An 11,705-nucleotide genomic window follows, 5' to 3' on the forward strand; every position below is an offset into this window, starting at 1 on the left:
AAAGTACAATCCATTTGTATTTTGGCCAACTTCCTTACTTTATTAGAGCGTCATGGCGGTACTTGGAGAGCTAAGTACTTTTTGACGTGGTACTTGACGCAAAACATGAGACAGGGACGAGGGGTCAACGTAGGCAAGTGAGGCACTGCTGCCCTCTGCTGGACGTTCTATGCATGTGAAGAACAAAAACAAAAAGAGGGGCAGCCTTATTTTGACCTTATTTGGGTCGTTTCAATGCAAGTAAAAATTGAAAAAACTAATCTTCCATTTTGTGTTCATACTTTTATGTCTGACTCCAGTGAAGTGGTGCCTCAGCAGTCATAAACTTCACTGCACGTCACTGGCGTGAGAAGCACCAATGTATGGAGATTTTCACAGGTTACAAAGTTCAGACACACAGTCCATCTGTTCTAGGCCACAGCTGTTTAAATAGCACCCCTCGGTGTGCAAAAATAATCACCATTGCATGTTTACAAACCCAAATCTTGCAGGTGTTGAGTCTATGATTTCTTGTGGTCATATTGTTGTGTTACTTTGCAATTGTTAAATTATATAGATTTGTATATTTTCCTACCCAGAATGAGACAGATTTCTTTGTTGACTTAATTCATAGTTTTATTTGCGCTTTCACAGTAGGTGCAGCTGTAACAACATCAACAATAATACAACAGAGCACATAATATTAACACAAGTACATTTTTCACCTATCATTCATGTACAATAATGTGTAACCTTTTTCCCCGTGCAACATTACACGCGGCACAATGACACTACAATAAGCCAAAAGAGTTCATTTTTGCCCTCTTCGCATCACCTGGACCCAGCATGCACTTCAGGCACATTAGCCGAGGCTGAGTGGGGTTTTCTCCTCACTGAGGGTCCTTGTGTAGTCATGGTTTAATGTCCACCTACCTCTCATGCTGCAGGGGCCTCTTTAGCTACACTGCTTGTGAATATTAATGTGAGAGCTCACAAGCATCGACAGCAACTTTACCACTGCGGTTTTCATGTTGTGACATTATATACGTGAATAGTTTGGTTGAAATTAGCTAAATGAAATGTACTTATCATTTTGATGAGATCATCTATTGTAGCTATGGGTACTTGTGTCACAAAAGCTGGCCTTTTTAGGTTCTACAGTCTCTAGGACAATTGTCTTAACATTTAGAGAATGCAGGGGTCTCAAATTATTCCTCCCTATTCAGTCTTGTGAATCACTGAAAATAAAGCCACCCCCCTTGAAATGATGCCAACGTGGGTCTGTCTTCAAGAATGTGGCAAATGTGCACCAGTTATAAATGACTTTAAATTGCATTAAGGTTGGTTACATTTATGAAGAGTGAATGTTTTATTTATTTCAAATTTCATTTTCAAATGCATTAAGTAATGCATACAGGTTTAAAATAATGTTTAGGGTGAGTTTAACAACAAAAAAATATTGGTTATTTGATTTGAACAACTTGAGCCACAAGACGTCAGCACATTCTCTATTTGTCTTCATGGAAGGTCAAAGGTCGCCGTGATGCGCGTGAACCTATATAGTGTGCGTAAATATAAATTGACATCCCTTTATTCAAAAAGCATAATACTTGAACCATTGATGCTGCACGTGAAAAAAAAATAGACGATGTAAGTGAGGAGGTAGTATTTGCAATGGTTATTTTTTGGATGACTTGTTTGCGATCATCCAGTGGTGTTCTTCGGGCTGCTGCGGTGCGGTGCGGTGATGGTCGCGGTGCAGTGTTCCTTTAAAGGCGGTGCACACTTTCGTGTCGTCATTGCGCAGAGCAGTTTTGAACCAAAAAGCGGAGTGACCTTCCTGGCTTCGCTCTCAGTGTGAGAGGGGCAGCAGTCAAGCGAGAAGCCGGCGGCCACACAGCTCACGCAGCCCCCCACCCCTCCGCTCCAAACTCAGAAATGAACCACTTAATCGGCGATGAAATCGGGTAAGTGTCTTCCTACCAAGCGCCGTTACAAGGCATGGAGTCGTTTTCGAAAGTATTTATTCTTATTATGAATCGAACTTGCACTGTTCTCTTTGACAGCTAGCATTTGCTAACGAGCTAGGTTAGCTCTAGTAAGTTAGCGAGAGCGCTAGCCCCTGCAAATAAGGGCAAAAAGTGACATTTATTGTGGAAATGTGCTATTATGGCAGCTTGAGTACAAACGTCCGACGTTGACCTTGGCTTAAGCCACATTTATTATTGGGGAAATATACCAAAGAGTCTCGCTATTCACTTATGCCGGTTGTGTTTTTCTCTCGGTTCGGAGCATCTGCGCTAACCAAGCTAACATTTGCCAGTGAAGCCCAAGTCAGACTGACTTGGCCAAGAGGACACTTAGCGGGCACCGCGGGACTGTTTGAGATGATTTCCCCGGCTAGTCCTCCACCTTTCACACGGTCGTAGATGAAATGGAACCAGTTTGATCGTACGGATGATAAACTGCTTTGTTAAGTGTCAGCATCCGAGCCAAGCGTCCATCCGTGCTCAGACTACAGACTGGATAGAGCCGGCTGCAGCCTGTGCCATTGTACCCTCACAATTTGCTGTTAACTGGAGGGTGAAAACGAGCATACTTGGCTAAATGGATGATGACAGAAGCATGTGAGATGAAATCAAACGGAAAGTGAAGAAACTGGTGCTTCAATCCCCACATGTACTTACTGTTGTCACCTGTACACCTGATCAGTCTAATTTACTGCACTTTGTTGACATCAATTGAGTATTTGACAATTCATGAGACTTTATTTATTCATTGATTCCTAACATAATTAATTGCAGGCAGCAATTTTGGATTTACACCGGTGAATCTGGCTGTACTTTTACTGTTTACATCAACCTACCTGACTTGAGTGCACTTATGTACTTGACTGCACTTTGACGTCTGACTGTATACCAATGTACGATATACTGTTTGCAGTCACGTACCTGACAGTGTCCTCGTCTACCTAACTGTGTACAAATGGATTCGTTACTGTTTACATTGGTGTACCTGTTTTTAAACCTGTGTGTGAACTTGTAATGGTCATATCATATCTCTTTTTGTAGAAAATTATTTGTTGGTGGGCTGGACTGGAGCACCACACAAGGTAAGTATCATAACTGTCATATCATTCTTGCTTTTTAAAAAAAAATGTTTTCTGCGGTAGCCTTAAAACTACACCCAATAGCGTGACAGCTTTGTTGAATACGCAAGCATTCCTGTTGAAATAATCATCAGCCAAAATGGTGCCATTTGAATAGGTGTGTTGCTAAATACAATCTCATGTAGGTAACTCTCCAACGACTGTGACGTTTACGTATCGAACACGGTTTGCTCATCATTGGAATATTTTCCCCCAGCACTTTCATTTAGCATGAGAACATTTGGAGCGGTTCGAATCTTGCTCCTTTTACATGACTGAACGTGACTTTGGTGTTGTTACACAACCTTCTCCGAGATGGTCTAGCCCGCGTCTCAACTCTTCACTGATGATTTCTGGTCTGACCACCGTGTAACTTTGGACTTGTGTGTCTTAACGGCACTGTAGCATAAAGATTACAAGCACAGCAGTGTGGAACTCAGCTTGTTCCCTTGGCATTGACCGCAGGGCTTCCCAGCAATGAGAAAAGCAATTACAGACTCCTCATTTGTTGAAACTTGCTCACTTGGTCTCAGTGGGCGTGTGCCGGCATCTCGGGGCTGCGGCGCTACGAAAGTTGACATCGGGCCAGTCCTTTAGGAATCATTTTAAAGATGTTCATTTGTGTTTTCCAAGCTCCATTTTTCACGTCGAATGAATGCGTCCGCCCCTCGTAGCTATTTCACGTTTGCAGTGTTGCTATGATGATTTCATCGTTCTTTTTTTTATCTTCCCTCAGAAACCCTGCGAAACTACTTTTCACAATATGGGGAAGTGGTAGATTGTGTTATAATGAAGGACAAAACCACTAATCAGTCGCGAGGCTTTGGTTTTGTCAAATTCAAAGACCCCAATTGTGTACGGACGGTGCTGGAGACAAAGCCGCACAATTTAGACGGCAGAAATGTAAGTGTGAAAAGACTCCTGAAACAATACACGTGCATATTTTAAGAAAGCAGTTAAGCCGAGACATTTGCTAAGCGCAAGAAAGCGTCGAATGTGGTACACGTTACTTGCAAAAACGGATTATTTGTTTGCTGAGCAAGATTTACCTGTTTAAAGTCAAATTTGGCCGTTCACGTTGCAATTGTGACTGAACGCAGTAGCCTACTTCATCAACCATTTATTCAGATAAACATTTGACATCGGTGGGTAAACATTTCCCCTCTATGCCGTCAGATTGACCCGAAGCCATGCACTCCTCGAGGAATGCAACCTGAAAAGACTCGAACTAAGGAAGGCTGGGTGAGTAGAATGTGACTTTTTTTCTTGCCAGACATTGCTAGGTGTAATAATTGCTAACTAAGCAAATAACCAACCAATGGAAAAAAAAAAAAACCACTGCTTTAATATTTTTTTCACAAATCAATACTTTTGGTCAGTCCCCATTTTATTTTTTATATATTTTTTAAATTATTGACCAATATGACGTGTTGAAGGTGGCTTGCACTCTTTGACATGACTTTTTTTTTCTGGAAAGTGCTGGTTTTGCAAATGTAAGGGATCTGCCCAACACTAGAAAAACACAGAGACTGCGTTTATGGATAAAGCAATCCCGATCATCAAAAGATGTATTTGATGGAGGTCTTTCTTGCGGGAGCAGCCTCGAGCCTTTACAGTCGGAGTGTCGACTGCAAAGAGAGTGAGCGGAGGAAGCCGTGTTCCCTGATCTGTGGAGACTAGTGTTTGCGTTGACATGACATGTTAAGAATTATACCCCAGGGCAAGAGGAGAACCTAATTTCTTCTGCAGCGCCTGAATAGATGATGGCGAAGCGGCCTTTCCCCCAGGGATAGCCTTTAACAGACACTGTAATCCATACACTCCTTGTTTTCTTTCAGAAGGGCAGCAAAGCCGATAGCAATAAATCGAAGAAGATATTTGTAGGTGGAATTCCCCATAACTGTGGCGAGCCTGAACTCAGGGACTATTTCAATAGGTTCGGCGTGGTGAGTATTGTCACTTGGCTTTATGACTGTTTGGACATCTTAATTCAGATAAAAAAAAAAAAGCACATTTTATGGAATAGGAAAGAGCAAATTGACTTTTTTCATGATTTAGGTAAACGAAGGACCCCGTCTGCGTTTTCTAAATGTCCATTGTTTCCCTTTGTCCAATTCAAGGTCACAGAGGTGGTAATGATCTATGATGCGGAGAAGCAGAGGCCCCGAGGTAAAAGCTGATCCCGTTTTCAATCCCACCCTCCCTCCCTCCCGTCCGCCCGCTCTCCCTCCCTCCCTCAATACCATACCATCTTAAATCTAGTGACAAACTATTCTGGCCCAAAGAGAAACCGACCATTCAACTGTGGAAATGACATTTAATCACTGCAGCGCTCCATTTGAGGTCATACCAAGCTATCCTAGCGTGCGCTAAATAGACAGTATGACTTCTGTTGTGTCAAAATAACAATCTAGAGTTTTGATACCTCATTTTGAGGATATTTTAAGGATTCATTGCGTGACTTTTTTTTTTTTAATTGAGAAAAAAATGAGAAATGCAAAAATTGAATTGCAAGTAGTTAGCAGATGCTTTGGGAGGAAAAGCGTCAACTAAAAGGGGAGACGTTCGAGGCAGCCAGATGGTCAACATGCAAAAGGAGAGCGAGAGAGAGAACAGTTTGAGTTCCAAAGGCGATTTGACCTTCAAAGGTGCCTCAATGATTGTGTATTTCACAAGAACAAGGGTTGATGTGTTACATATAAAAAAAAAAACAGGCCTCCTTATGAACTGCCTGAAAGTAGAAGTAACATAATTGCATCTCGTTCAATCCTCCATGTATAGTGACACTTTAAGCCTCACTGGAAATCAGAGCAGCCACCGGCAATGCTGGTGTCAGCCCGGGTCGGCCCAGCCACCTCCAGTCACATCTGTTCCATCTACATTTGTCCTACATCGTAACGATGCCGCGGCCAGCGACCCACGACATGTTCTGTGTTGCTCCTCCTCCTTCACTCCATTTGCCCTCTGTTGGGAGAAACGGAATAGTTTGTCATTGGACTTTAACATGACCCAACGCAACCAGTTAACACCATTGCACAATCGTTGTAAGCGTAACTTTAAAACGTGATGTATAATGTGGCATTAAGTTTTCTTCACCTTGAGTTTGCACATAAGTGATACGTGTACCTTAAATGGCATATTATGTTTCCCCCCATATGTAGAAAAGTTAAGTATATTTGCAAGTGCGCCCTTTATATTTTCTTTTCCTCTGTGCCCCCCCCCCTTCTCCTCGTGAATTGTTTGAATGTGATTAACTGTGTCTCTTAAGGTTTGTCTTTTCTCCTTTAGGTTACTGTGCATTGACTGGTACCACAGAGGTACAGGCCAAACTTTTGAAAAAGGCCCAAACGCTCAATTGGTTCTTGGGGTGTATACAAAGTCAGAACTGTTATGAACATCGAACTGTTAGAGGATATTTTTCATTTTGTTACATTGTATAAATATAGCAGAAAATGATTGACAGTACTTTGGAATAGCAAGTCCTAAATTGAGATTGAGGACATTGACAGATGTTATTAATATCAATAGGCCACACAACTTGGGGATACTTGGCTGGAGGTCTCTGAAATCTTGTTGTCCCTTAGGATGTTTTAGCGAATTCAGGTTAGGTCCCAGAGTAGAGATGGCTACTCAGCCTAGTTCTGCCAAAGTGGAAAGTTGATTTCATTGAAGTAGAAGTAGATCACTGTGGCCTTTGGAAAAATATTGTCTGAAAGTCCGTGTTTTTGTTTTGATTCATTTTGGCTCAGTCGTCAAGATTACATTTAAAAGCTACATTTCTCTAAATTCGTTTTTTTTTGTGTGTGTGTTCCTGGTGATCTTTGTATGTGCCCCATGAAAATTCCTTTTTGGGAGAGCAGTTCTGGCCTATATCTTTGTGTTACCATTAGCAGTGTTTTATTGTTGAATTTTGGCTTATCCTGGCTGACTCAAAAGTCAAATCTCAAATTTGGGAAAGCTTGGAGAAAGCGCTAGGCATTCTACAGTTTGTGTTTCTCCATGTTTTTTGTAATGCATTAACAATGGCTGCCACAACTATGTGCTCCGAAGCAAAATACCCAGGACGATTCAAGGTGGGGTTTGGATGAAACCGCAGAAAATATAGCTTTTGACTTCTAATGAATTCATGAATATTTATCATCCATCCTTCATGTCCAATGGTCACTTCATGGTCCAAATATGTTTCCAGCTTTTGTAGTCTTGGATTTTGTGTTTGTTTTTCCGCTCGTGCGACGTCATCCAAACCCCAAGAGCCTCTCGCTCAATCTTGACAGATCCTCACTCTGCCGAATCCCGATACTGTTCTTCATCTTGTGTTGTCACAACCCCCCCCTGCTACCTTGATTCACTCTTGGTCGTTGGCTAGGTTTTGGATTTATTACTTTCGAGGCCGAACAATCAGTGGACCAGGCTGTCAACATGCATTTTCACGACATCATGGGCAAAAAAGTGTGTAGTTGTAGTTTTATTTTAACCTTCAGATAAAACTGAGGCTTTGGCGACTGACTTTATATTAGAGTGGAATGCAATGCTGTTGCATACAATCGGCTCATTTGACTCCCATTGCAATATTTTACAATTGGGCTTCTGAACACAAAAGCATATTTTCTATACACTGTTAAACTCTGAATTTTGAAATTGAAGGGCTTGTCGCCCAAGGCTCTGTTTAAAACTGACCACTCCTCTAGGTTGCAATGTCATTCTCAAAAGTAATTGTCTTATGAAAAAAAAATACATTTGTAAACCTACATAATTATAATTAAAATCACAGCTCAATGAATATGAGTAGAATTGACCTAAAGGATTGGTCCAATCAGTTCTGTTTCTTTTGTTTTTTGATATTTGGTTGGCAGGTCACTTCCACGTCAACATGTCTTCTTTTACGTTAAAAAAAAAAATAATCAGTGACCTCAATCAAAGAATCTCCATACTGTGTCCATCCGCTTTACAAAAACAGAATTTAGAAGGTCTCTTAAATCACACTTGAAAAAAAAAAATGGACATAATTTCATGGCGCGGGCATAAGTAATCCGATTACAGCAAGGGAAAAAGTAAATGATTCATCACAGCAACAATGTTTAGGCGCATCTTACGTGACACACAACAACCATTATAGTCACTGTGTCTATTTCCACTTAAACATGGCAATTGACTCAATTCTTCTTAAAATAATGACTTTCAGGATACCTTAATTAAAATGTGGCTTTCTCATTATATCTAGCCTACATCCAATCTCAATTGGGTAATGGATTTAGCTCAACTTGTAAACGCTCCAGTTAAGACACCCCCATTGACTTTGCCCTGATTTTTTTCCCAGCAGGCATCAAGGCTCAACTTAATCCATTGTTCTTGACTTGACATTACCTTACACCGGGACTTGAGGGAGCTCGGGGGGAGGTATGAGTTACAAAATTAGAAAATGGAGCACATCAAACTGAGTTACAAATCCCAGTTCTGCTGTTGGGGACTTTCCAGAAGTCACGGTATCCATCACAGCAAGCTGTGATGCCCACGGGAGAAAGCGCTCCGCTAGCTGTCGGCGGCAGCAAGGGCCACTACCCGACTTGCGCCTAATTGGGTCGACAGCGATAAAAGAGAGGCTTGCCAGCAACACCTTTAAAGCTGGGTGGAATTTGTGATTCATTTTCTTCCTGCAAGGTGACCCCAATAACTCAAGCCCTCAGTCTATTTCTGGTTGGCTCCCCCTTAGTCTCTGCCCGGTTTCCTTCAGCTGGTTAACTGCTGTGCCTTGTCACACGGCAAGTTAGAAATGGAACACAAAAAAGCTCAAAATCATTAGTCTTGGAACAAACGGATGAGTTTTGAGTCACATTTTCGACAGAATTGTACCTTTTGACACGGTATGAAGATTCAGTTTTATACAGAAAAAAATGTTCGTTTTTTTCTTTCTGCATGTTTACCTTGTATTTTATTAGAATTGAGATGCAATTTTCTCTTGACATCCATCCCCCTTAAAACCTATTCCAAATAGAATAAATTGAGATTCTTCATATACTTTAGATGCAGAAAGGTAAGTTGTAATTTTATATTAGAGTATACAATTATTTTTGTAGAAGGCAGTTCATTGAATTTATAAAAAAAAAAAATCTATGTTTCTCAGGTACATTAAATTTTCAGATCAAGACATCTCTACAATATTTGCAATTTTTTTTTTTTTAAATCCAATTTGATTTGTAGTACCTGATACACATAGCTGTACTTGTCTCCTGGTTAGGCAATAATTCTTGATTAAGACAAGTGAAACTTTTGAAATTGGCCCCAAACAACAAAGATAAATGGACAGGTCTGACTAGGTGGGGGACTTGACGGGCCATTTGCAGGCGTTACCAAATGTGTCCTCCTTGTCCCTTTGTCCAGGTTGAAGTAAAGAAAGCAGAACCCCGCGACAATAAAGCTCCTGGCCAGCTCGGCCCAGGCCAGTGGGCACCCAGGAGCATCTTGACTGCAGCTAATGGTTGGCCAGCACAGCCTGCCCACAGTTGGCAACAGCCTTATGGGCCACAAGGTGAGTTTTTAAAAAGCTCAACTGGACCTTGAGCAAGTCTACTTTTGTCTAAAGCGTTGTACTATTATTTTGTCCTTGAAGGCATTTGGGTTTCCACTACTGGCCCACCTATAGGTATGCTCTCATTCTCACCAAATCATCTCACCTTATGTTTTCTCCATGTAATAATAACTTTAATTGAAGTCATTTTCATGGTATAATGGCAAAATGACTTTTTTGTATGTCTAATTATGTTCTCTAATTGCTCAGGTGGTTATGGACCGCCATTAACAGCAGGCCGGGGAACCCCGACACAGCCCGCTTCACCTTTCAGTGCGTTCCTGGTCACCACCCCAGCAGGCAGTTTTGCTGCAGCTCAGGGCTACCCTGCGCAGGGCTTTAGCACAGCACCTCAATTTGGTGAGTGACACACACTTGGTTAAGGTGGAAAAGCAAGCACAAACTTTACAGGAAGAAAGTGTAGAACTTGATGGGAAGATAAAAGTATAAAGTGTCATACAATGTGCAACTTATGAATGGAGAAAAGTCATTAAGAGTATCATTGTATTGTGTAACAGGTTACACTTTTGGCACTCCTCAAGCAGAACAGTATGTTCAGCAGGTTCCTCCTCCACCTACAACTCCCGGAAGTGCAACATTAGGCTTTGCTCCTACCACTACACCAACTCAGGACTTGAGCAAAGCTTCCTCTGGGCAGCCCGACTTTCCGTATAGCCAATATGGTAAGAAAGGTCTTTCTCTCCATTTTTTATTTGTTTTGCACCTAAGCACAGCCCAGGCCTCAGGGTAAATTTTGATCCCAACTTACTTTTAATGCAAATGCATTCTTGACACCGTGAACTAAGAGCTAACTATCGGAATGAGGTTTCTCCAGCAAAGCTGTTGTGCAAAAAGCAAATCTAATAGGTCGGGATGATTTTTTCACTTTTGTGTAATTATATTTCACATGAGGCAGCATGGTTGAGGTGTGGTTTGCACATCTGATACAGTTGTGCAGGTCGCCCCCTACCGTTTTTGTTGTGTCACTGTCCTTGGGTATTGTTTATCTTCTTTTTTTTTTTCCCAAATAAATATCTCATAGGATACAGTTTAAGCTAATGACAGCTTTTGGTGAAACGTAATCTTCAAATGACACCAATTGCATGGAAATGAGTCACTCTGTCCCAGTCATGTATTTTTCCTGTGGCCTCAAATGTTGTCATCCAACGCAGGCTACGCTCAGGACCTGACTGCGTACAGCCACACCTTTGCAGATCCAAGTCAGACAACGGCCTCATATGGCTCAGCACAGCCGACTGCTGCTCCACAGCCTGTCGCCAACACGTTTGGAAGAGGGCAAAACCACAACGTACAAGGCTTCCACCCGTATCGACGTTGACTGTCACTTTGGGACAGGAATTATGTAAAATTTTATACAGAAATCTTCTGGGGGGGCGCGGGCAAAAGGAGTCAGGTAAATGTGTGTTGGATTGTTCTTTGGGTTACTTTAAATGCACATTGTGAGATGGAAACCTCCATGTAAGTAGGTCTTCCAATTTGGTCAATAGAGTTGTACAAATATTTTTCTTTACCTAATTTATGGAAAATTCATGATGAAACTCAAAGATGCTTTTATGTCCAATACGTCAACAATGTTTTATAGTAGAACTAAAACTACTTTGCAATAATTTTGATTGTTGTTGAACACTAGCACATAGACTATATGAAAAGAGACTTACATATAAATATGTATATTTATGGTTGACACAAATGAAAACAGGGTTTTACATTTCCCCAGCTTTAAATTCTAGGGAAATTGTTTTTATTTGGTCACTGTTGTTTACGTTCTGAGCCTTTCAAGTTTGTTTGAAATTGAGATTATAGATATATATTATACACAAACTGTGCAATTTTTTAAAAAGGAATTTTGTACTCAAATGTACACTTTGCTTGTTTTTTTTTTATTTAAAGATGTAGACTTCCCTCAGGTGGCTGTTTTGGGTGCGTTATGCACTTATGCAAAAAGGACAAATTATTAAAAAAAAAAGTCGTTACAAGGATGTCTTTTTCCTT

At 41.1% G+C, this 11,705-nt stretch overlaps 1 protein-coding gene across 3 annotated transcripts; it reads left to right on the top strand.

The window, feature by feature from the left end:
* Positions 1-1,513: 1,513 nt before the first annotated feature.
* On the top strand, positions 1,514-11,692 carry dazap1 (DAZ associated protein 1). Of its 3 annotated transcripts, XM_037249843.1 has the most exons (13): positions 1,514-1,629; positions 1,836-1,946; positions 3,051-3,091; positions 3,864-4,030; positions 4,304-4,369; positions 4,966-5,073; positions 5,248-5,296; positions 7,494-7,576; positions 9,506-9,653; positions 9,735-9,767; positions 9,903-10,052; positions 10,211-10,375; positions 10,865-11,692. In XM_037249843.1, the coding sequence occupies exons 2-13, from the start codon at positions 1,918-1,920 to the stop codon at positions 11,029-11,031; spliced, it is 1,206 nt and encodes a 401-aa protein (XP_037105738.1). In that variant the 5' UTR covers positions 1,514-1,629; positions 1,836-1,917; the 3' UTR covers positions 11,032-11,692. The 3 variants fall into 3 exon arrangements, with proteins under 3 accessions (XP_037105738.1, XP_037105739.1, XP_037105737.1); XM_037249844.1 differs by lacking the exon at positions 1,514-1,629 and having other exon boundaries at positions 1,656-1,946; positions 4,969-5,073; XM_037249842.1 differs by lacking the exon at positions 1,514-1,629 and having other exon boundaries at positions 1,657-1,946.
* Positions 11,693-11,705: the final 13 nt, after the last annotated feature.

This window comes from Syngnathus acus, chromosome 4 (assembly GCF_901709675.1).
Source record: "Syngnathus acus chromosome 4, fSynAcu1.2, whole genome shotgun sequence".
Classification (NCBI taxonomy): Eukaryota; Metazoa; Chordata; class Actinopteri; order Syngnathiformes; family Syngnathidae; genus Syngnathus; species Syngnathus acus.